At 38.9% G+C, this 25,241-nt stretch overlaps 2 protein-coding genes and 1 non-coding gene across 3 annotated transcripts; 1 reads left to right on the top strand and 2 right to left on the bottom strand.

Annotated features, from left to right (window-relative positions):
- Positions 1 to 239: 239 nt before the first annotated feature.
- On the top strand, positions 240 to 312 carry trnav-aac. The gene has a single exon. It is a non-coding gene; the product is annotated as a tRNA-Val (tRNA).
- Positions 313 to 751: 439 nt separating this feature from the next.
- rflnb (refilin B) lies at positions 752 to 5,211 on the bottom strand. The gene is made up of 3 exons (XM_037267398.1): positions 3,635 to 5,211; positions 2,295 to 2,380; positions 752 to 1,972 (listed from the first exon to the last, which is right to left on the bottom strand). The coding sequence occupies exons 1-3, from the start codon at positions 3,815 to 3,817 to the stop codon at positions 1,624 to 1,626; spliced, it is 618 nt and encodes a 205-aa protein (XP_037123293.1). The 5' UTR covers positions 3,818 to 5,211; the 3' UTR covers positions 752 to 1,623.
- Positions 5,212 to 5,767: 556 nt separating this feature from the next.
- vps53 (VPS53 subunit of GARP complex) lies at positions 5,768 to 24,228 on the bottom strand. Its single transcript, XM_037267397.1, has 22 exons — positions 24,077 to 24,228; positions 23,665 to 23,745; positions 22,817 to 22,866; positions 22,650 to 22,716; positions 18,223 to 18,309; positions 17,763 to 17,878; positions 17,260 to 17,379; positions 15,802 to 15,880; positions 15,531 to 15,674; positions 15,296 to 15,438; positions 14,213 to 14,354; positions 14,030 to 14,137; positions 13,444 to 13,538; positions 12,613 to 12,855; positions 11,744 to 11,891; positions 11,246 to 11,328; positions 11,062 to 11,140; positions 10,813 to 10,961; positions 10,671 to 10,740; positions 10,402 to 10,539; positions 7,454 to 7,558; positions 5,768 to 6,449 (listed from the first exon to the last, which is right to left on the bottom strand). The coding sequence occupies exons 1-22, from the start codon at positions 24,161 to 24,163 to the stop codon at positions 6,279 to 6,281; spliced, it is 2,505 nt and encodes an 834-aa protein (XP_037123292.1). The 5' UTR covers positions 24,164 to 24,228; the 3' UTR covers positions 5,768 to 6,278.
- Between the last annotated feature and the right edge of the window lie 1,013 nt (positions 24,229 to 25,241).

The raw sequence follows: 25,241 nt of genomic DNA, 5'->3' as shown, positions 1-25,241 counted from the left end.
AGAGTGTTAAGATAAAACGTCTTATGCTGCGTTCAAACATATCGTAAATAATTGACCGAAACATTTCAGTTCTACGTTGCAGCAGCTAAACAAGTTATAAAATAAGAACATTCGACTCTATTTCAACATGTTAAAAGTCATGACATATTGAAAAATAAGAACATTTGACTCTATTTCAACGTATCAAAAATCCCGCATGGATATGGTTTGCTTTCTTATATGACGCAACGTTTGAACCAGTTTCCATAGTGTAGTGGTTATCACGTTCGCCTAACACGCGAAAGGTCCCCGGTTCGAGACCGGGTGGAAACACTTTTATGATTTTCAAAAGACAATATTGTTTTGATTATTAGAATTTATTCCCAACAATTCAATGTTCCGGATTAATGGAAGTTGGTCGTCCTCTAAATTTAAATAATTACACTCCCCAGCCACTACGAGGCGCTCTCGCACTACAGAAGAAAAACTGCAAAATGGTTCATTCTAAATGTCTTATATACATGATTGTGCAGCAACTATGTCAATTATTGGTGTAAAGCTTTTTTTTCTAAATACATTTGTCTATACTACGGTTGATGCCGGGCGCAAATTACAGGGATTATTTTTTTTTTTTATTATAAAACATGACGTGAGACTGAGATATGTACTATGTACGTAGGTGCGTTTTTTTTTTTTAAATTATTAGAAGTCAACCACATATATCTCGCATCATCTATCCTGTATACCATTTATTTTACACCAAATTCAAAAATAGGTGAGCATGAATTATTTTATTTCAAAATTGGCACCAAAGCAATAGCAAACATAAGAATGAAACAGTGAGGCACCCCGCAAATACTGTATATCTATTGACAAAATAAATTTATCAGATGATAAAACCTCTAAGCTTAAAAAGAATAAATACAAATTTCTCTTGTGGAATGCAGTGTTACATTTCCCTTGTAGGCCAGTGAGAGATAAACAATACTGTATTTGTCACTTCAATTAAGACTCATATTCCATCCATGTCACATGCACAATTCATGTATACAAAAGCTTACTCGTACTGAATGGTTACTCTAATCCAAAGACATGAGTATTATGCATTTGTCAATGTCGAAAATAAAAGATAAGAGCTTATTTTGTGCTAATTTAGTGCAGAAAGGCAAGAAAACAAACAAACAAAACAAAAAAAACCCTCATAGCTAATTATCCTTTGTACAGTGTGGTTCTCTTAAGTGATTTCTTAGCATGCACCAAAACCCTGCACGACAGTGAATTTCTATCCCTTTCCTTAACTAGTACAGTTGTCATCGTCTTTGCTCTCATTAAAAATAATGTTAAACATCAGGCAGTGGCCAACTTGATGGGAGGCTTCAATGGAGGGCAAGTCATTATCCTTGGTAGGTCAAGACCTGTAAAAACAATATTAATATAAAGGTCATTTCTAATGAACGATTCACCCACTGGCAGAATAATGAAGACATAGAATGAATGGGTATAAGCTCCACTTCAGACTATGTCTACATTTCTGCTTTATGTAACACAGCACATGTGATTCTGGACCAGTGCCATGAATTAAGAAAATGTTAACGAGCAACTCAAATGTACAGCAGGGTCAGCGACAGCCAGCCAAGGGGTACGTTACAAAACAGGACTTCTCGAAATGACCTTTTCTGTCTTACTGAGGTAGCTTCCTGCTGCCAGCAACTCCACACTGGAGAGGAAACGTCTGGCTTGTCGGTGGCGATCGTAGCTCAGCTCTGTGACATACTTGGCGCTCATTTTCTTGGGGTAGATGATGGTGGTGCTAGTAAAGCTTTGCGGCCTATGGCGGGGCTGGAAATCCAGTTGTGTCTTATAATGACGCCAGGTGCTGTGGGACAGGACAGTGATGGTTTGCGTGCAGTGTTCCAGCCCCTGACCCCACGGCTGCAGGTCCACATTCTGAATGAAGTGGCGATCCGAGTCATAGTGCATTGAGGAGGTGTACCTGCAGAGGATAGAAGGTTACTGAGCTGTCTGCACATCTGGACAGTGCTGCTTTTATTCCGCTCAGCCATCCTTGAACTACTCCTGCCAATCTCAGGGCAGATGTAAACAAACAAGCATTCACAGTTCACACAGCTTATCTTCAATGAACCAAACAATCATATATTTGGACTGTGGGAGGAAGACTGAGTATCCGCAGAAAACTCACACAAGGTAAGGAGAAGATGGATGCAGCCGAGAGTCGAACACTGAACCTCAGAACACAAACCCTTAACACAGTTGACAAAATGGATAGATTGAGGAACTTCTCAACAAAAACTAACCTTACTTCTTTAGGAGGTAAAGGCTCAATTGCTATACCTTCCCCATAGGACCAAGGCTGGAAGGGCCCAGAGGGCAAAGCTGAAACCTGCAAAATGCATAAATACAATTAAACAAGCACGTTAGAATGAACATAGTATGTATGGTCCAATATAAGCGAGCCAATGAGTTCATTTCATTTAGTTTTGTGTGGATTTGAACATAGACATATGTACGAACGTACACTGACATACAGCATAACATTCATAGCTAATGCTCAATGCCCATTTCCACTGCAGATGTGCTTAAAGGCAAACAAAAAAACGAACATTTAAAATAATATTAGAAGTACATATTTAAAGCAAAAGCATTGTATTCAATTGGGGAAATCTGACAACCTATCATATTCACAGACTTATTTTCTTTTTACATGTAGCAACAATGCTATATAGAACGCCCCTGCATAAACTGCTAATGCTAATTAAAGTAACAATTCTCCTTCAAAAAAAAATAAAGAGCTGCAAACTGGCACATCATCATTTGATAATTGCCTAGGTGGTTCTCAAATTTTTTGCACTAAGCACCACGTAAAGCAAAAAATATTTAGCTCTCAAAGTAGCACCATCATGACACATGATTAAAGGAACAGTGTGTAATTTTTTTTTTTTGTAAGTTTTTCAATCCCATGTAGTGGTGAACTAATAGAATGCAAGAAGCTAACTTTGAACGTAAGCCGACCACGTATTTTCTCAGCAGAGGTGCAAGCAAAATGTTATCAAAAACAACTTCTGGTATTCCAACAGGGGGCAAAGTAAGAGTATTACATTTGTTACACATGCTGTAATCATTGATCCAGCAAATTGGGTGATTGTTTCCTTCAGGTAGTTGTTGCAGAAACAGACATGCCCATGTCCTGTGCAGTGAGGTGCAAAACAAGCAATTGATAGACCCAGGATTATATTATAAAAAAAAAAGTATGTTGATGTACTATAACAGATTTACTTGCATATTAAGATGAAATGTTTTTTTAAACAACTGATTATAATAGACAGATAGAGTTCCTTTTGGAGTCATACGATTAATTTGGAAATAACTGGTAAGAATTTGGGTATAGTTTGAGTTTTAACATCTGTATCAATGTAGGCAATTATAAACCCATTAGAGCAGAGTCTACCATTTTGGAATTTTTGGATTCACGTCGAGCCAAGATTCACTGCACCGTGTTGTTAACAGGTGGAGACTTTCAGAACACCGGCGCAGGTGATAGTGGTCCTTTACAACTTTGCATTTCGGGTGAGACTCATTAGTGATGCATACTGACAATGAGGAAAAATGACAAAAATACTATGAATCTGTTACCCACCCGCGATCCTTCGTCCGTCGGTATCGGACTGACGCCACGCGCTGGTTTGTCCTGATGCATTAGCCAAACGCTGGGGCTCGGGGGTAACCCGGAGTCCGGGCTGTCTAGCCCCCTGTCCACCCGGCAGCTCATGCCCAGCGGGTCCTCTTCGCAAACATCTGGAAAGTTCAACCGTCCAACCATTTCCTTTTCAAGTGAGAAGTTGTGATACACCAACAGCCGGTAACACTTATTGCAAAAGAGGACTATTTCCAAAAAGCAGCTTCCCCGTTTTGCGGCGTTTTTGGTTTACGTTCCCCCCGGTCACGTCTCACTGGTTCCCCAGCTACTTGCAAGGGTGCTTGCAATGAAGAAAAATAAAGACAAAAATTCCCACTAACCTTTTACTTAAGTCCTTTAGCACAGTAATCAGAATGCTCACATTTGTATATACAAGTGCATACTACATTTGATCACCGGACAGGGTAAAGTTAGACATGACTTGATTAGACCCGCGGCTGCGCTTCAAACTTTTCCCTCAGAGGTCGTTCATACATTAAAAGAGAAAAGACACGCCCTTTGAAGGATATTCCTCGATGCTGATTGGATGAAGGACAAGAAGAATCAGGGTAGTGATATTTATTTCAAACCCCACAAAAACAAAACAAGCAAAAAGTACGGATTTGGCTCATCAAATTAAAAATGATTTCACAAATATTGATCAGACAGTGCAGATGACTGACCACAAACATACTATTAAAATAGTGTAATTTCTGTCAACAGCCAACTCATTTTAAACAAACAAACAAACAAACAAACAAACAAACAAACAAAACAAACACAAAAAACTGCAGGTTTTGCACACATGGAAGACAAAAGTGACATTAAGACTCAAAAACTAGCAGAAAATGAAAAAAAAAAAAGGTTTGGTAGGTCTAGGGATCATTGGAATTTAACTACTACCGATTTTAAATCTAATTCAAAGTGGAAGTTACGCTGTTTTTAAAATCATGTCAATTGCCAAATTACTTAAACTAAAGAACCTAATAAATGAGTCATTTCACATTAACAGCTATAATTTCTGCCTAGTACTTATAATGCATCTAAACTCTTAATTACAGGTGGACACCTACACTTCTATTAAACGTTTAATTCAGATTTGAATACTGGTGGCACGCACCTATTGTACAATTGTAGAAACTGTCCTGTCTTCGTATAACATAAAGATACTAGAAACAAGTTCACTGACTAGCTCATTGCGAAGCCGTCAGTCATGGGAATCTATGCACTCCAGGGATGACTAAAGCCATGAATTCCAACATTATAAACGACCAATTATTTATTCATGGTATTTACCAAACACGGTGAAATTTAGCTTGGGTTGTGACCTGTCTCTTTTTCTTGATTTTAAATATTCACAGATACTAGTTGTCAAGTTTAAAAAAAAAAAAAAAAAAACTACACAAGCAATATGTCGATTGATGGGTAGAAAGGAGCACTGTCCAACATGGCTCATAAACATTAATATCATCTTTCCTCATTGATATTTTTCAAAAGATGGAACTGAATGTAGCATAAAACCATTCATGAAGCACAAGGACTCATCTGTGGTTGTGATTAGCAATGTTCGCAGCTTGCCATACATCACCACGAATATATTGTTTTCCTTAAGGAAGCAATGTGTGCCTAAAATGAGTAAATCTCAATTGTGTACGTGTATATAATGTCTAGACAGAGTCAGCAGAATATTCCCCCAGAGACCTAATAAAGGGGAATAACCTTTTATTTTCGGATTCAAAAATGGATGAAAGACAAGCATAAATATTTCAAATCAATATATCCCGATATGCCATATAATTTCATGAACCTACAGCTGCAGTCATTTATCATCATTAGAAAATGTCATTTAACTTGGATGAATTGGCCTGTACTCTACAGATAACAAAAACAACATCCATATACTGATCAATGTATAACCATTGTGTGAACACAGAGCTAAGGAAATTGCACATAAAGGAGTTTATGTACCAAACGCAAGTCTCAAGGAAGTTTCTTCATAACCCACCATGAACTTGGGTTTATTTTTCTGTGATGGAAAATTGACTCATCTCTTCTATTTATAAAGGGGTCATAATCAACTTTTGGGAGTTTTTAGCCATGTTAAAATGCTAATTCCTGACCCAAAACACCAGCCACGCCCAAAGCAAGACAACACATGGCTCCTCACTCTGTATGGTGAGGAGCCACACCCAGTTTCTCAGAGCAGCTGTCCTTGCATCCCGAGTTGACATGCGGCTGTTCTGATTTTGGTGCATCAAATAAATTATAGTCTTTCCACACACTCCTTACAATGCGCTCATGTACTGGTGATTGCTATTTGTTGCATTAAAAAAGCATTCTCTACGTAATTTTGAGTTGTCCTACTTTGCGAGTGATCATTGAACGCACGTCGAGTCACTGAGTATGCAAGTACAGTGGAGGCGGGGTTTTAGTGAACCTGGCGTCTTACTTCAAAATAGCTCATAATAAGAAACTAGATAATAATTGTGCCAAAAATAATACGTAATTATACACATACATGCAAATAGTTAATCTTAATTAACACGATGCAGCTCCTTTAACAATAATTTAATGGCGCAGCCGAGCAGCACACAACATCTTGATTTTACAGTCTCTTCTTGATGAGCTTCTCTAGTTTGCGAATGCGGGAGGACTCCTGCTCAGGGGTGGGGGCACTGAAAGACAAGGATGAGCTGCTGTCGGCCCCGGAGGGTGGTGTGGGTAACCTTTGTCGGAAGAGCTCCAGCATGCTGCTCTGCTCACCACGTTTTAAACCCTAAGCAGCAAAAAAAAAAACGACATTTGATCAACATATATTACATTCAAATGATTCAAATCACTCTAAAATAAATCTTTTTTGGCAGTTTTCTCACGTTCTACCCTGTTTTATAGGAGCTGTCTGAAATGGCTTTAATGAAATAAAAGTGTTTTCAACAGAAATTTTCCAATGTAATAATTTCCTTAATTCAAGGTAGAAAGGCATAGGGGATTTTTCCGCACACTTTATAGTGTTGGCATGAACAATCATTCATGTTCATTTAAACACTCAATAGTGTTATTATTACTGCACTGTTAACATTACATTTTGTTGCTGCAACACACTTGTGGGTGTTGCACATTCAACACTTTAGTAAATGTATCTTGAACACCAGGTGCATCCACAGTTGGCCAGTGTTAAAATTAACACACTAGCTGTTGAATTAACACCAGGGGATTTGCAGTGTATTTTACTGTTTCTATTTATCTTTTTTTTTTTTTTAACACTTCCTTTTTTTTTTTTTATTAAAAGTTTGATCCTTTTTATTCATAGAAAATCCATTCTAGAGACACCTATACTTGCATAGTATGCCTGCACTCAGCTGACTGTTTTTGTGGGGCAAGATACATTTGTCTACAATGTAGACAATTACAGGGGTGTCAAACTCGTTTTTTTCGCGGGCCGCATTATAGTCATAGCTTCTTTCGGAGGGCTATTATGACTGTCAACCCAAATAAATGTATGAGCACCTCCTATTATATACAGTAAAAGCTACAAAACAAACTGACAAATAACTCGTTTTCAAATCAGACTAGTAAAAACTGGTCAAATATAAAAATAAAAAAAATATTAAAAGTGAAGACAATTTGCAATTCTAGTAATGACATGAATTTGATGCACAATTTGTCTTCGCGGGCCACATAAAATGATGTGGCGGGCCGTATCTGGGGCCTTGAGTTTGACACCTGTGGTCTACATAATGCATTCAAAATGATTTGAAACAACCGGGCAAAGCAACAAACCTTCATTTCAAGTATTTTCTGGAAAGTCTCAGGATTGCCATCAGCCAAGAGCTTGATGTAGTTATCCACAAACACTACGGGTGGTTCATGTGGGGCCATCACCACCTACAAAAAAAAACAAATAGAAAAAAACATAGTAGTCTAAAAGTTTGTTTTGACACCCCCTCTTTTTCCTGTGAGCCATCATGGTACGACCCAAGAAATCTTTAAATGATCCCATATGGTGGAGCTGTGACCTAAATCAGGCAAATGTGGTAGGGGGGTTCCAATGTGACACAAAAATGAAGTTGATATTTAACTATTCTGCATTGCACATTTTAAACCACAACTACAAGTTAGTAAGCACATTTGGTTGCGCAACACTTAACCTTACCGTTAATAATTTAAAGCGGTTATAATGAAAGATTTCGCAAAAATGTTGAACTGGTCTTCTGGAATAGTGTCCAACAACAAAATAATGTAGGTGGAAAGCTTGGATCAGAGGGCATTTGTTCCAGCCACACATGGCTGACAGACAAGACCCTCTTCTATTCCTTTAGCATGCACACACACACACAAACATGAAAATGGGCCAGCACTACAAATGTCTATTTGTTTTCTCATTTTAACCCTTGTTACTACAGACGTGTACAAAAAAGCCTCTGTGAAGGAATTAAAAGAATTTGAGAAGTGATCAGTCATGAAAGGCTTGGGATTGTGTGGAATTCTTAGCTTTCATACTTGCCCTGCTGACCAAGTGATTTATTTAACAACTGTGCTGGAGCTGGGCCAAAGAAAAGGCCTGTGGGTATTGTGAGAATATAAGCAAGTATAAGAATGTAATACAAAAAAAAGACAGCGTGATAAAGTGAGGGTGAAACAAGGGTGGGGATGGGGGTTGCTTTTTAAATAGTCCTCAGAGGAGACCTTCACAAGTGAACACTGGAGTGATATTGGTCTGGGGTGGAAGCGTGGAAAACAGCCAATCTCACAGCTTGGCGTTGCACCAGCTAGGAGAGCAAGCCTCAGACAGTCGGAAAGCTCTGGACATAAGTGGCTCACAAAACAACCTCATTGTACACAAGAAGCAGACAATCTTTAAAACGAAGGAAAATGGCTTCCGTAGCCAGCAGCCGAGATCGACACAAAACAAGTGTGCAAACGGGATAGCATCAAACCAATTAAGTTCTATTTATAGCAGACCTTTTAATAAGTTTTCATACAAAGCAAGCAAGCAAGAATAGAATCCAGAGTGGCAGCCCTATACCTCAAGCAAGTGGGCTGAAAAAAGATTTCAACATCTGTCTGGTCTTCTAAAATGTGTCTCAAGTCAACAAATCTTCCTAGGATGTATGCTTTAAACCCCATCTAATACAATTATTCAAATTTCTGACAAAGCTGTTTTTTCAGTGTCATCCTAAGATTACATAAATCTTATTTATCTGAAACACTATGGTGCATTTACAGTGTCAAAACTGAGATGAAATGTCTTCAATATTGAGAGATAATAAATAGATATAGATATATAGATAACCTCACTGGTTGTCAAGCCGCCGGTAAAAATTGCACAACTCGAGCAAGTCTGTTGATCGCCATCAAGACAATACAGCACAATCAAGGTCAACCTTCGGAAGGAAAGAAGGGCTCTTGGGAGTCCCACCAAATTCAAAAGACAGACGGGGCATTCACTTTGTGGGTGTGGGCATTTTTCTTTACCCCAGAGACTGTTAATAAGGGTGGCGCAATCCGGGGCAGTAACATACCAGGGTCCCCCCCACTGCTTTGATGTGACATGGTTGGTTGAGGCCAACTATCTTGACTTTCACAATTACTCTTTGCAGTGAAAAACTACACCCAAAGCACATGCTGTGCTATGTGAGTTCTATAAATTCATCAATACAGATACTAGTTTATGTTCTTATTGTCTGGTAAAGCAAATTGCGATTCGAGAATAATTAGAACGTAATGTTTTGTATTCTGTGCACTGTTTGGCTCTCTTTGGTAAGAGTGTGTGGGGGCGTCCAACATGGCTGCCCGCCCAGGGAGTCATTCATGCCAGATCCGCCACCGCCACTTTATAAGGCAGGGAACATTTTAAGATAAATTGGATGCCAAACGCCTTGCCATAATTCAGAACAACAATGCTATTTATCACAACTGAGCAGAAAAGAATATGTTGCAAATCATAAGACAATTACATTTTAGTGGTGTATTATCATTCACCCATTTTGTACTGTTTATTTAATTCAAGACCATGGGTTGAGGGGGGGGGGACCTAGGGAAGTACGGGTGAGTACATACAACTGTACCACCAAGGCAAGCCAGGGTGTAAGTATTAGAAAGAGAGTGATGATATTTTTAGCTGCCACTAAAACAAAGTCTGTCATGGATTAATTTCGTGGGGATAAAACATAGAACTTCCAAGTATTTAAATGAGTCTCCGATAAAGGATTAAAAGAGCAAATTCCTTTCCTCAAGGGGACATTAAAGATTATTCTCTTCATTTTTCAGTACCAGTTGAACAGACACCAGACAAGTGGTGCAAAGCTATTCTTGTTCTGCCATGAATACAGTTTCGAACAATACATCAGTTTCAACATAAGAGCAGTTGTATGGGCAACAGAAATATGGCAACCTCATTAAAAGCGGAACGTTCCAAGCCTTTAAAGGTCAGCGAGTGAGTCTTTCGTCGACACGACAGGCATACATTTATCTACACTGGTTCGATCTGTCATAACATTTGAAGTGTCCCATTACAGTTGAGTGGCTCTGATAGTGTAGATGTGAACAAAGTAATTCGAAGTTTATGTGGTAAAAGTAAACTGTTTGAACCTAGCAAAGGTTTATTTTCAAAATTCCCCCAAGAAAGGCAGGCTAGACATGGGATGTTTAAAACCTAGAATGACTCTGTATAGAATCATGTCATTCTAACACCACTGCACTTAAGGAGTCTTACCACAGTTGCTCACCTTAAGTATCATCTCTGCACGGGTCATGCCCTTCACCACAATCTTGGTGTAGCTGGCGGGTGCCTTGCGAAGTACCTGGGATCCTATGGAGGGTAGATCTAGCAGCACCGTCTTTAAGGAGTGTGTGTCCAGAAGGAGCTTGTTGGAAGGGATACACAAAATGAAAAGCTGGCCAGAAAGATATAGAGCTGAAGCATCTACAGGCAGAGCTATGCGATTAAGATGGTGACTAAAATGCAGCTGGAATTTGGTAATGAATACGCACGTACTTGTTCTGCTCCCACCATGCTGATAGGCTTACATCGGAACAAGTGATTGATAAATTTGGGGATGAAAGAGCTAGAAAAGAGAAATGACAACATTCAAATAATGTATCTTCACTTAATTAATGTTCCATTTCATGGATATTACTTGGTGAATTTGATGCAGAACTGCGTGAAGTATTTGCGCGTGGAGGCCAAATTGTCTCTGATGATGGGAACATTCTGCTTTATGTGCATGATGATTGAAGTCACATAAGGACTTTGGTCACCGACATGCTCCACATTCTGCCACGGCATCTGAGAGGGAAAGGAATTCAGATACACAATCATCACAATAAGCAAATAATATTTTACTGATTTACATGATTTTGAATGTAAATTCAACAGTGCGTCTGACCTTGCTCATTGCAGTGAGAGCAGGGTCACAGGCGGCATCAAGATCTTGAACAAGTAACTGGATACTATTAGAGATCACGCTAGTGCAATCGTGAAAAAGAGAAGACAAATATAATGAGCTAGCAAATCAAAGGCATGCTGCTATTTAGGAACAGTAGAGGTAGAGTATTATATTTGCTACATACGTGCTGAATGTATCCATCTCCCCAGTCAAATTAATTCTCTCCACAAGGATTTTATCGACTTTTTCTTTTAGTTTCTCTTCGAGCTGTAAAAAACACACATGTAAATACAGGATTTAGCACAGTATTACAAAAATATGTAACAGCCACATCCGTATGACCATCCTGTCTACAAAAATACTTTTAGGCAATGTTGTAATCAGTACTGACACTTTCTTCTTTTTTTTTTTATTTCATTGCACTTTACTGATCGAGGAAAGGCAATTGAGAACAGCTTCATTTCCAATGCTGACCTGTCTGCAGACAGCATAATTAAACAAGGCAAAATACAAGTAAAAACAAGAATCATTATCTACTAGTATCTCAGTGGACACTTAGGCTGAGTAAATTTGGATTCCAATTTAAGTGAACGTAAATCCACCAATTTGCTCCCCATTGCAATCCTTACATCTGAGCAGCATTTAAAAAAGAAATATATTTACTCATTTTAAATGTACATGCCTGTTGCGTGGTAGCAAGACAGTACTCGGCAGTGCTAAGGATACTACAGATAAGGCACAGCTCGTCGACGGTGAACTTGGCCGTTTCCGAACCTTCTTTTTCTTTCAGCAGACTGCTGATCGTCAGAACACCACTGTTACTGCTCGACCTGGAGATGGATATACACACAGTGACTGAGTGACAAAAAAAGTGAAGCACTATCCTGCAAGAGGCGAGTCGTAGCAGTGTTATCATAGCAAGTGGTATAGTTCAGAATGTAAATATTTGAAGTCTTTAAGTCTTAGATATTGGATTCTCTTTTGTTTTCAAGTTCAGACTATGATGGAACGATGAATAGTGTGCAAACAAGTGTCGTGACACTACAGCAAGAATTTTATTGTGAACAGCCAAAAGACAGTGATGTGATCAACGACTGTGTAAATCAAGCAGCTCTCAAGAAGAAACCTTGAAACATGAGGTCATAACTCATGACAATAGACAAGCGGGCCAGAGCGTACCCTTGAGTATGTTTGAGTGATTTCATATGGCCCACAATATGGCTTACATTAGTCAGCGAGTGCATATGTATAATTAGCATGTTCGCATATTTGCAACACCTAACAGCAAAATTGCGTATGTAGACCTGTCAGTGATGATTTCTAGTGCGGCTAGCGACCCAAAGAATTTTACTACAATTTGCGCGTTATTGCCATTGCATCACTTCAATTGCCATGTTATTGCTACCCATTAAAACATGGCAAGGACTGCTATTCCTTTTCAAAATGAAGTCCCTTATGGTTTTATCACCACACTAAAAGAAAGACCACATATGGGTGTGACAAATGTGGATGAAATTATGGTTTAGTTGAACAAAACTAATGTGTTCTTACTTAGGCAAATTGCCTGAGAGGATCTTCCAGGCATACTCTCGCAGGAATTTCTGAAAGATGGTTGTGAGGGCAATCATGGGCTCTCCGGTGCTCAGCTGGGAGCACTGGACCATGCACTTTTTGTAATAGACAAAGAGGTCAGCACAGCTTGGCAGCACAGCACCACCCTCGTCTGTGGCAACCCTGGGTGGGCCCTGTGCTCGGAAGTCAGCCACAAATCTGTCTATTAGTTCGCCCAAGTTCCTACAAGAAGCACAGACAGTACCAGATGGATTAACAGGCAAGCATATAAAAAAAATTATAGTCTGGATTTAATTGAAGTGAGGACTGACGAACAGCATTGAAAATTGCGCACAACAACCATGCAATCACAGCTCTTCTGAAACTTTATTCCTTTTCGGAGAAAACCACAATGGCCTGCGGAAAGGATGGACTATTAGGGGAAAAAATGGAGGCTGGTGGCAGTAACAGAGGGAAAATATGGGGAAGGGAAGAGAAAAGAAGAAAGCCAACAAACAAGGCAGGAGCAGAGTAAAAAGGGGGGCATAAAAAAATGAAGAGGTGGAGATTTAAAAAAAAAAAAAAGCGGTTGCTGAGGCAGCAATTTATTCAAGCTCTCTCGCTCTCTCAGCGTCTGTGGTCGTGTAGCTAATGGGAAACATTTCTGCCACAACCAAGTCAGTGGCATGTCCAGGAACAAGAGATGGAAAGACAGACAAGTCAGTGAGGTGGAGCGCAAGAGGGGTGAAAGTGTGTTAGTGAATAAGGAGGAATTGGGAACTTGCACGTGTCAACTTTATACACATGCGACTGTATACATATGTTGCTCACTTGTCTTGGGATTCTATGTAGACATACAGATGAGGCTCAAAGCACTTGGAGACGATGCCATGAAAAGGATTCTCAGGAGCTTTGGGTTTTCTGGGCTATAGGAATGGAAGAAACAGACATTAATACATATGCCTGATTACAATTTGACAGTTCACTGTGGTTGTTAAAATGTAAAAATTTCAATTACCACTTAAACTGTCCATCACAAGTAATGAGCTTTTCTTTTATTTTTCGGGGGCAGTTGCAACATGATTGGCTTATTGAAAACTTCACTTTTCCAGTCGCCAAATGACAGATTTCAAGAACAGCCAATCAAAAACACAATTTTGCAAATACATACACAACATAAAAACTTGCACGTACGAGTTAAAAAAAAAAATCTGGTTATCTACCATAATTTCCAGACTCTTAAGAGCAAATGAATATCAGCCCCATCTTTGAAATTTAAAAAAGGAAATAAATTTGCACATAAAGTATCCAGGCCATTCTTAACTACATATCCAAGAGGCATGAAGCTTGTTATCCAGTAAAAAGCTGTTCATTTGCTGCACCATTCTTCAAATTTTTATTGAAGCTTATATCTCACCTTTGCCAGATCCCCATCTTTGTCATTTTTCTCAGTACCCTCATCTTCACCATGATCATCCTCCAAGAAAGGGTTCGAGGGACCTAAAGGGCTCTCTGGCCTCTTCTGCTGCTTGGAAAAATACATGTTTTGGTTATACTGACAATCTCCAACAGAGGTCTGTCTGAGTGTGCTTACTCTTACCACAGGGGCATCGGTCAATGTGCATCCTGTGAAACGTTTTGCCAGCAGACCTTCAAAGTTTGTAGTCCTCTGAATGGCAAACAGAAGCAGCTTCACTTCAATCTCCTTGGCTCGTGTTCTCATTACTTTGGAAAGCTCCGCTCTTTTGGGGGAAAAAAAAAAAAAAGATGCATTTTTTTATTTTGTCGTTTTCCTTTCAAAATGTCTTGGGCAATTATGCCCTGTGACTGACAATGTATAAAAAAAAAGGGGGATGGATTATTTCCACTTTCATTGAAGTGCAGGAGTCCCTGCAAATTGCGGGCGATAGACCACTGAGCCAATAATTTGAAATCACAATTGGGTACATATAGAAAAATAAGTCTGAAATGAAATTTTGCATAAATGTGGCAGGCATCATTCGCATGCGAGACTCACAATGCACTCGGTGCTTAGCTCCTAACATCTGGGCTGCAATATGATGGATAACTATTGAAGTCTGTCAACTTCAGGTGATTCCCAAAGAAAACTGGCTGACAACAGTTCTAGTTTGTGGAGTTTGGTTTTGTTGAGAACAAAGGTGGACTCAGTGGAGTGGGAAAAACACACTCAACTGAGAAATAACTTATTCTTACATCTGTGGTGATGTGTAAAGTTATGCTTGATGCAGAAGCAAAATACACTTTCAAAGGCAAGGGGCAAGTGTTGGGGTAAGGGAGGTGTTTACTGGGGGAGGAGGGCGATCTTGAACCACTCTTCTATTGTCCCGGTTCTACACTGAAATGGCCGTGCTCAGCCCTGAGTGGTCAGTTTTCCATTACACTTTTTCGGGGCTGTGCGATGCAATGGAACTGCTTTTTAGAACCTCCTACGTGGTGGTTATAAAACGCAGGCCATGCAGGGATCTGAAATCTTTGTTATTTGAATGATCAACAGATGTAGGCGTTTCCTAAGAACTCTGCTGCACACTCCCATTTCCTGGTCTATTGAGCCACCCGCCTCCAAGTTATAAAAATACAGTAAGAGATAGTGTTTTACAACAATAATAGCATTTATTTACAATTTATGTAATAATAGATGAATAAAAAGTGGTTATAAATCTACCTGGTGATATGGCAGAATTCTACTGCAATACGTTCTGTCATGCACCACTCCTCTGGAAACATGCGTCCATATTTTTCTTCATAGTCGACTAGTTGCCGCTTGATCCAAGCATAGCGGCGATCGATCTTGTCTAGCCATGCTACCTAAAACATTTAGTAGAGGCCTTTTTCATGCACGGTATAACATGAATTATTAAAGCCAAACTATAAAGCTTTGTTAATGAATGTTTACTTACATCTTGGTTCTCCTGAAAGAGCACAAGGTATTCTGAAAGATGCTGCCGGATGAACTTTTTGATTATCTCATGTTTGATGCGTGGGTCAAGAACATTTGCAACCAGACAGGCATCCCTCAACACATTACTTGGCCCGCCGGGCCTCTATGAAGAGAAGAAAAGGAAGGGGAGAAAAAAAAAAAGGATCACAAACACATTTTCTTTTTATAAAAAACAAAAAACTTAAGGGGTCTGAAAAGACTTCAAAAGATGACATGTGGCAGGTATTTACCTTGGAGCCCTGAGATGGGAAGGCTTCTTCAAAATCTGCCAGGATCTGAGTGCCCAACTCACTCTGTGCTGCTTTTACTCTACACAAGTCCAAGACCAAATTCACAACGGAAGTGTCAGAGTTGTAGAAATGTGTCATATTTGTCTATGCTCCCATTCATCCATTTGGTCTGAAATTATTTGCAAGATTTGTAAACTCAAATCAAAGACTCAAGTTATCATGTAGATGTCAGTGTGTCATGTCTCACACTGATAAGTAAAGGTCATTCAGCCCGAAACAGTGTGTCACAATTGTGTCACAAAAACTGTGCCACCTCCAAAATTGAATATTTTCTCAAAAGTGCATTTCAACTTAAAACCACCATTATGCTTGACATGATGTGAGACATCAGCAAGTCCTTTGGCTCCACAAGTATGTTTTGCCTCTTGTTTTTATTTTTTGTATCATGCCGCCACAGGAGGGTACTGATTCTTGCAAAGTGTGCAATTGAGTGAGAAATGCAACTATCGAAGCACGCACTTAAGCAGCAATTTCAAAAACAAATTCACGTTGTCAGGCTAATGCTCAGATGAATAGAACGAAACAAAACCAGCACTTTTCAACAATGCTGAGCATAAATTCACAGAAGTTTAAGATTGGTTTATTTTGCCTGCAGACCGACACACACCCAAGATTAATTCGAAAACGCTTGGTCGAACAAATTATATTCCACCATGGACCCTCTAAATGTTAGACACTGTAAAGATACTGTAAAAAGTGATTGGTTCTAATGATATACAAAAAAAATACCAAATATATATATAGCCATTTATACTTTGGATTAAGAATGCCAGAGGTTCACTATTTCCTTTAGCCAAATTAAAAAAAGAAAAAAAGCTAGCGAAATGCCAGTCACAATAAAATTATAATTGAAGAAATGTCATCAGGTAGTTGTCGCACAGCAGCCAAATTCATTTGTAATGTAACCCTCTAAGTGTGATTTATTTCTGTTCAGTCTCAAAATTAGTTTTTGAGCTTTCAAAAGTCCATGTTTTGATGGGTGTTTTGTTTGTCCAATCCTTGAATCTGCACTAAGATATCTCAGATGCTGCATTTGTTCTGCTTCACACTATCAACCTGTACTTTTGAGTTTCTCTGCAATCATTACTCCCCCCTCTCATATTTCTTGACTTTCCCATCATCTGTTTCTCCTGAAGAGTCACTCCTTCCATGCAGCTGTTGTTTGCTATTCAACACTGTCTGCCACACCTTGGTCAAAACCGAACAGATGGCAGTCTTTCCCGATTAGGCGGATCAGTACTACTACTCTGAATCTGGAGTTAGCTTTGTTCCATCTGTTTCTAGCATTGCTGTAAAATGAGGCCATAACTTGTCATACAAGATGCACAGCCAAGAAGGATTTTGCAGTACAGTCGAGATGTGAGCCACTGTGCATATCTGTGTTGAAGATGAGGTTACCTCTCAGAGAGCTGTCTGATCTGCGGTATGCCCATATACTTGTGGAAATGCTCAAGTACGTTGACAACTCCTTGCAGGAGATTGGCCACCTCACCGTACTGCCTTTTTCTCGTCATGGCCCTGGAACACACATACATGCCTGAGATTATTTTCTGGATGTCATTGTCAAGGATAATTACGCATAATGATTAATGATTTAAGTGATCAGCATCAGACAATTAGGATGCACAGAGAAAGGATCGTCATCAAAAGTTTCCTTTTCTACAAAAAGTCAGGACAAACAAATCAATCTTGAGGCGTCGGCAGTAGATCAGCTAAATTTATTGTAACAAACATTAACTGCTTGAGATGATTTATCGTAGCTTGAGATGATATAAGCAATAAAATAAGTCTACAAAGGAGTCGTGGGGATAAAAGAAATTACTTTATCTGTGAAGAGCCATTTATCTACATCAGCATTTTGAGAGAGCAATTTTTTTGCAATAAACATGTCGGGTACTCACTCTAAAGAGTCTACACCTCCCGCTAACATATGCAGGTGGTTCAGTGTGGTGATAGACGTAGTAAGGTGGCGCTTGGCATGGTCCAACTGCTTTATGTCCCTGGTAATCTCCTTGACCTAAGGAAGAAGAGAAAGGAGTCAAGCAGGTTGGCCAAGTCACAGATAAGGGAAGGACAAAAAAACAAATAGAAACTGTGAAAACATACTGAGCTGAACACAGCAGGCACGGAAATGTGTTTTCAGATGGTGATACACAGCTCAGATAAAGAGCAGACAGACATGCTGGTCTGAGAACTAATTGCTTACAAATCTTGAGGGAGGGTCTTACCCCCCACTTTCAATCATTCCTTTACTCACTCCATTAAATGGTTTCCCCAAACTCAGAAAAGCTGCCCACTGTTATTTATTCTATTTTAACGAAAGGTGCAAATTGTTGCCAATGTGTGTTGTAACGTACATACCATTTGTTCAGACTTCTCTGCTTTGTCCTTGATGTCTTTGATTTTTCCAAAAAGCTGCTGAATTGCTACCTGGGCCTCTTCCAAAGCCTGTATAAATCAAATACCTCAATATTAAAAATAGTTATTCAGGTGTTTGAAAATACCAAGGAATAGAAAAAGGAACTGGGAAGTCAATTCGCAGTTCACAAATAAGAAAATAAAAATTTGTTTTTTTTCAATGAAACCATCTCAAATACAAAAAGATCCTCATTACATCATCTGTATGGAAATACATTTTCACAAATCTAATTTGGTGAAGCTATTATAAAATCTAGTCGGTTTTTATTGTGTTTTGGTTCAATTCACCATAATGTTGGGGGATGGGGTGATTTGCTTTGGGAGTGGGCCGAAGCTGCAGCACCAGGGGTGAGGTCGGTTGCTACGCCAATCAGGGTAATGATAGCAATAATCAAAACTAAAACATACAGCTGCCAGCCATAATTGACCGAAAGTACTCGGGAGTGTGAGCCAAATTGGCAGCGATTTATATAAAACTAGCCTAATGTGTGACATAAGGTGAAACACGACTTGAAATTTGGTCTTTTTCTCTGAACATAAACTGTGTGGGTGGTTGGTTGAACTATAGTCCTGCTATCAAAGTCTGTGTCTGATTTGAAGGGATCCCTTTTATTCACTCTCACAATTAACTGTGGCTCCAAGTGAAAAATGATCCCGTTAATCCTGCCTGCAATGTCAGGCTCAGTCTAATTGGTTGACCGGGCACCGACTCAAACGGGGAAAAGGACCATGAGAAGCTCAACACGAGGACTGTCACTATCAAGGTTAAAGAGATAATTTGCCGTTACTGATAGCCAATAAACGGCAGAGCTCATTAAATTAAACAAAGTTAGAGTAGAATTTTTTTTGCTGTTTTTCAGCATGTCCTCAAATTTGCTATGACATTTTCCCTTTTTAAAGAGATTTTAATTGCAGCTGGTGTGAATGTAATGTAAATGTTATGCGATTATTAACAATGCATTTTTCATTATTATAACAAAGTGGTGGTACTTTTAGGTGCATCATTAAAATTGCTCCAGAATATTCATTGGAAGCGACAAAAAAAGTCTGATTGCAGTGACTACCTCACAGGGTTGCGCAACAAAATACAGTTATTTCTGTGCCCTTTTCTTTCATTGACAAAAGGGTACCAAAAATGTCGTACAGCTTTGTACACAAATATGAAAAAGAAAATAGTGCATCTGTACAATAAATACAGCTTGTACTGCGTTTAAATTGGGATCTTTACTTCCTAAAGTCACGAGGAGCCACATAAACAGCAAAGTTCAAATCTACACTTTAAATCAATTTGAAGAAAGTCTACGTATTGAAGATCACCCTGGAAAAAGGAGAGGTATTATTAGTCCCGGAAAGTAATTTATGGTTTACCTGTGTCTATGACATCTTTCTCAGACTATTTTTCCAAGAAACTTGTTGCGAGCTGGAGTAAGGCACAAGCCCACAGCATTTTTGGGGAAGGCCAGGGCATTTACAGTCCATTACATTTCTAATGAAAATACACGTTTGGGAGCTGTTGTTGCTTTGATATTAATTACATGTGGGACAATTACATGGGCCACACTGAAAGATAATATTGTCTACCATTGCCATTAGGAAATAACATACAGTCGAAATAGAAGGCGCCATGGTTTAAAAAAACAAAAGGCAAATTTGTTTCACCACATCATTAGTTCAGCTTCTTTGTAGCCTCAAGAAAGTAGTAAAACAAATTATCATATGAGAAGAATGCTTAGCATTGCAAGATTTTATCGTCATGAAGATTTCTATTAAAAGGAAAGAAAGCAATGCAATATGAACATAAAAATATACATTAAGGAAGTTTGCTGAATAGCTTGTCTAATTCCTGGTTAAGAATTGTACTGACCAATTATTCATTTTATTATATGTATTTGATTCTATAAACAGAAGACGTTTTGTCATTTTTTAACATTCTACCTGATGGGAATGTTATTCAACCATTAAAAATGTATTATAGTGTTCTATTTTCTTTTCTTTAGTGCAGCCCAATATTCCCTAGGAATAAAGACTCATTAAAATAAAATCAAAAAGCAGTTGGATGAATGGGAGTGCCCCATCATTTTAAAAAATCTTCCCTGTAGGTGATCTTAAAGAAAATCTGTACATCCAGAGGAGCCAAGATCCTTCAAGACTGCAATTGTCACTCGTGCAGACTCAGCCGAATCAATCTGGCTTGCTGCCTAGTGCTCATTTCCTGTATTTAGCCCAGAGGAAAGCAAAGGGAGACCACTGCCCAGCAGGCGCCTTCATGCCGAGATGCTATCTGCCTTTCCACACAAACATAACAGTGTATGCCTTTAACATGAAATACATGGCAGCTGCCATCGCATTTAGAAGGGATGGAGTTTTCATGAAGGGGAGAGAAGATCTTCTTCCAAAGCTAAAGAAGTCATCAACTCTCCTTGACATGAATTCAAAGTAGTACGAGTACAGGGTTGAAACATTTCATGCAAACACTGAGTTACACTAAAAATGCATTCCTGCCCCCACCTCCACCCCCACGCCTCAATCGGAGTCTGCAAAAGCGATCCCAGTTGCAGTTGATTCTTTTCTTCTATATAGCTACACATAAGTGACAAACTAATGCTGCCTGTGTCCCAGATGTTACTTTCGATGACAAATCCGGGAAGTCAGAAAAGCTTAAAAGGACTGATTCGTTGTCAGAATAAAGAAATAAATGGATCTGTCAAAGAAAGCGCCTGGGGCTAAGTGCGAAAAGTAAAACAACTGAACAGTTCTTTTCTGACACTATGAAATATTCAAATTTTACATTAAATATTAACGTGAAGCTTTTTTTGATGAAAAGGTCCCTCAACATTTTTTTAACCACACATCCGTGTTCAGGATCAAATGCACACGGGCGACATGTCTGAAGGGTCCTTCCAAATTGGCTCATCACGGTTGGCCAAACATCATACTTCTGACAGTTTATCACTGACCTCTGAAGACATGGATTGACAAAGCAGACTATATACTGAACAATTTCGTGGCCTACCAGAGAGTTCCATGACAAAAATTGTCACTGATTAGTCAAGAGGCCATCCATGGCAAGAGCAGTTCAAAGTAACCTTGGGGATTGATGACCTCTATAAGTTTGAACCCAGAGGAAAGACGAGCGGAAATTGGAACATAGGAATGGGGCACCTGTGTGGGATTCTATTTCGAAAGATAACTAGTGATGGAGAAGGCCATTACTTTAGTTGTATATGATTTTTTTTGTGTGTTGTTTTTTTTAACCCAATAAATCAGGTTCAAACTCAGTTTCAGGGTACTCCACCTCAGACTTTCACGACAACAATATTAATCCTGCAGCATAACAAAGCCCTGCAGTTCATAAAAGTTACCTTCCTCGGTGTCAGCCAACGGTCAAATTTCGCTTAAGCGCTGTAGACAACATTGCTGATCACGTTGATTTTATCCTATTGCGGCTCCTATGTCTCAATCTTCATCTTGAAAAGAGCACCTCTCCTTCTTTCCATCTGTAGAAAACATTTTCCCTCTGGAAATGTTGGAATTGCTTCGTGGCCTTGGAAAAACAACCTCAAGTTATTGTGTCTGTGTAACCTGATAATGTTATTCGTCTAGGGGTTGCATTAAAGTGTTTCCGCTTCCAAACAGTAGCACACTGGAAAAGACATGGCCACCACGGCAGACGCCCAGAAGACAACACACGCATCAAATTGAGTCTACTTTTCAGAACTGTTGTGGCTCAACCTTCAGGTGTCATGTTCCTTTTAGACCACAAACCCTGGGTTGGGAAAAGGCTTGTACTAAATATGCGCGGGCTGCTCTTTTCCATCATGCTCTTACAAGAAAGCCTCGGGTTTTACCATAAGAAGTATACACAGGGGCATAAATTTCCCAGACATGTTTTTTTTTTTCTTCTAAAAAGGTACAGTTTGCGCAATGGGGATGAATCTGAGTCATCATGTCCTTTTCCGTGGATTGCAGTTGGGACGAATGAAAGGGAAAGCAAAAAGGATCTCTGTTTTTCCAGAGATGAAAACAACTTGTTGCTTCCCAACTTCAGGAAATGGATAATGTTGTCTCCATAGTGCATGTGTGTTTAATGGAGGTTTCTTGACCCAATTATCAGTCTTAAGTACATTACCCAATAAAATATTTTGCATTACAAAGGCTATTTGTCATTGTGTCTAACTCCTTAATAGCATAACTACCACTATTTTGGCCAAATCTGAATATTTGAGCAAATGTTCAGTGACAGTGAGTGTGTAAAACAGTAATGGATAGAAATGTAATAAGTGCTAAGCAAACAATAGGTCTTTAACAGTCAAGAATAAATCCTCTTTTAGGCGGAAAACAACAAGTGGAAAATGTACTAGCCAACTCACCTGCCTGCCATCCTGCCCCACATTGGTTTGACCCCTCACCACTGTCCTGATGTTGTCATCAAGGCGCCTGCAAATGGAACACATGATCATATATATTGTATTGTGTATTTATATTTGAAAATACTACAGAGTTAGCATATTAACAGAAAACACTGAGCGCTACTAACCTTATTTTTAGACGTATCTTGTTAACCACATCGTCAATATTAGCAAGGGACTAGGGGAGAGAATGAGTCAAGCAAATAAGTGTTTATTGAGGCAGCACTTCAATATTAGCCTCAATATCTGTTTCATGCTATATTTATTTGATTGTGTTTCTGCGAAACAGTTTATGTCACAACCTTAAATAACTTTTTGATTCATCTTGCTGTTAGTTCTTTTTGACTGTCTTACAGAGCCCCCTCATGGAAATGGAGGATACCTACACAAGAAGGCTGTTATAACATCTCGTAGCCATGAAAGGGTCTTCCACCCATTCATTTTTTCAAGACATTTTCTTAAGTTTTGTAAACAATAAGCACCAGGACATTTGCTTCAGGGGAAAAAAAAGCCCAAATAATCCAGTACTGTATTACGATTGTAAGACTGGCCACTGGCGTAGAAGGCACATCAAAACGGACAGATAGGAAAAAACATCGATCATCAAAAAATGAGTGAACGAAAGATGCATGGGCTGTTGTTGTTGAAATTTTATTTTGTAAAGTCATTTTTATTCTGGCAATGTCCTTATAGTAAGACATTTCAGAAAGATGTATCTGGATAAATGATTGATCACATTAACTCTTGACTTCATTGGGAAATGTACTGTTTGCATTCTTCAATAACAGCAGCTAAAAATTAAAAAAATGTTCTTGAGAAATTGCATACCCACAAATCCAAATTTACTCATTTAAAACCACTAAAGCTATTAAAAACTACTGGTTTATGGTTTGTTTCTTATCTATTTTGTGTGTTCACAACAACAACAACAATAATAATAATAATAATAATACAAGTTACTTTAATGTCATTTTACCTGCTCGGTGGGAAACAATGTGTTTATGTATTCCACCGCATTGAAGTCTGCTTTATCAAGTGGATCTTGACTTGGAAAGACCTTGCGAAAACAAACTTTGTTAGTCATTATTATTATTAATACATATAATATTCACATGTAAAAAAATATATATAGACCGACTTGTACCATGATTAGCTAATTAAAAGCTCTAGGTTAAATCGTTGACATTTGTCAGTGGATACGAGAATAAGCACAGCAAACGCCATTTATTTAGAACATTCGGCCGACTTTTCAGCCAGTGTACCGCAATAATAAATACACGGTACGAGTGACACAACCAGCAGGTACGGAGTAAGAGATCCTTTTGATCGCAAAATGCGTCACTAATGCACCTCAAACAAAAAACCAATAATTTATCCCCAAAAGCTACCTGTTCAATCGCCAGTTGCACTTCTGGTGTGAGATGCAAAATTGCTTCCAAATCATCGGCAAGTTCAAATTCTTCTTCCTCCATCATTGTCCAAACATTAAACAGCTCGAGTGCTTCCTACTTCCTGGTGAAATGGCTTCTGGGATATCCGGTGACGCAATTGTTGGGGCGTTCAAAACTATCGGGGAAAAAGGAAAATACAGATATTCGTGGTTTATCGGTGCAGTAGGCTGCAGTATGGTACTGCACATCTTAAAGTAGCGCATAATAGGATCGTACATATTCCAGCGGTTGAAATAGTCCGACTGACAGCTCTATTATTTTTAAATGCCAAGTCTGTGAAAAAAAAAAAAACCTTACCCATAATGCACGCGTGACTCCAAGTTCTTTAAGTGGCATATTTGTGTGAATGTTTTTTATTCGTTCATTTGTTACTTCACATTAACCAATGTGATCAGCACAGTAATCAACTGTTAAATGGAGAATTATTGCAATTATAAAACATTGATTAGGAAATTATTGAATGAATGAATGAATGAATGAATGAATGAATGAATGAATGAATGAATGAATGAATGAATGAATGTAAATTAAATGTACTGATTAAATTTGATTTTTTTTTCAAGGAGTATTTGTACCTATGATATTCTCATTGGGTAGCCTTATCCACCACAATCATTGATTTACTTCAGTTAATAAACCTGTCTGTGAACAGCGATACCATCATGTCCAATAGCACTCAGGAGCTGATTCATTGACAAAGTGATGCCTCTATATCTAGTCTAAGATACAAATCCTCTTCATGAAGATAAACACTCAAGTTCAAATCTGTTTCATACAAGCCTCTGGGCATTCACATGAGAGCACCACTGCAATATGACAGCTGTGAGTCTGATCTTTTATGTCTGATGATGTCACAATCGGCAGATTGGAGAGAGAATGAAAACGCCAAGTAGACCCAAATGCAGAATAAGCTGTTTTAATTGCAGTCAAGAAACTTTCAAGGCTTTAATCACAATCAGATAACCTTAAGTAGAGTAGCACACAGAGAGCAGTTAAGTGTGATGTGCGTGAATATGTTGCAGCACTGCTGCCTTCTACATGTAAGATGTGCTGAAAACACTTTCTCCCTAAATCACCAGCTTCTGGCATAATTCACGGTTTG

The sequence above is a fragment of the Syngnathus acus genome, chromosome 13 (assembly GCF_901709675.1).
Source record: "Syngnathus acus chromosome 13, fSynAcu1.2, whole genome shotgun sequence".
In the NCBI taxonomy this organism is placed as follows: domain Eukaryota; kingdom Metazoa; phylum Chordata; class Actinopteri; order Syngnathiformes; family Syngnathidae; genus Syngnathus; species Syngnathus acus.
The sequence above is the reverse complement of the archived record's forward strand: the minus strand, read 5'-3'. Positions and strand labels throughout refer to the sequence as shown.

Coding starts and splice junctions, on each gene's coding strand:
- rflnb (XM_037267398.1), bottom strand. CDS start 3,817: ATGGTTGGACGGTTGAACTTTCCAGATGTTTGCGAAGAGGACCCGCTG. Junction 2,381..3,634: donor CGACGGACGAAGGATCGCGG/GTGGGTAACAGA, acceptor TGCATTTTGCAG/GTTTCAGCTTTGCCCTCTGG. Junction 1,973..2,294: donor TTACCTCCTAAAGAAGTAAG/GTTAGTTTTTGT, acceptor TATCCTCTGCAG/GTACACCTCCTCAATGCACT.
- vps53 (XM_037267397.1), bottom strand. CDS start 24,163: ATGATGGAGGAAGAAGAATTTGAACTTGCCGATGATTTGGAAGCAATT. Junction 23,746..24,076: donor TGCAACTGGCGATTGAACAG/GTAGCTTTTGGG, acceptor TGTTTTCGCAAG/GTCTTTCCAAGTCAAGATCC. Junction 10,741..10,812: donor TTCTGCATCAAATTCACCAA/GTAATATCCATG, acceptor TCTCTTTTCTAG/CTCTTTCATCCCCAAATTTA.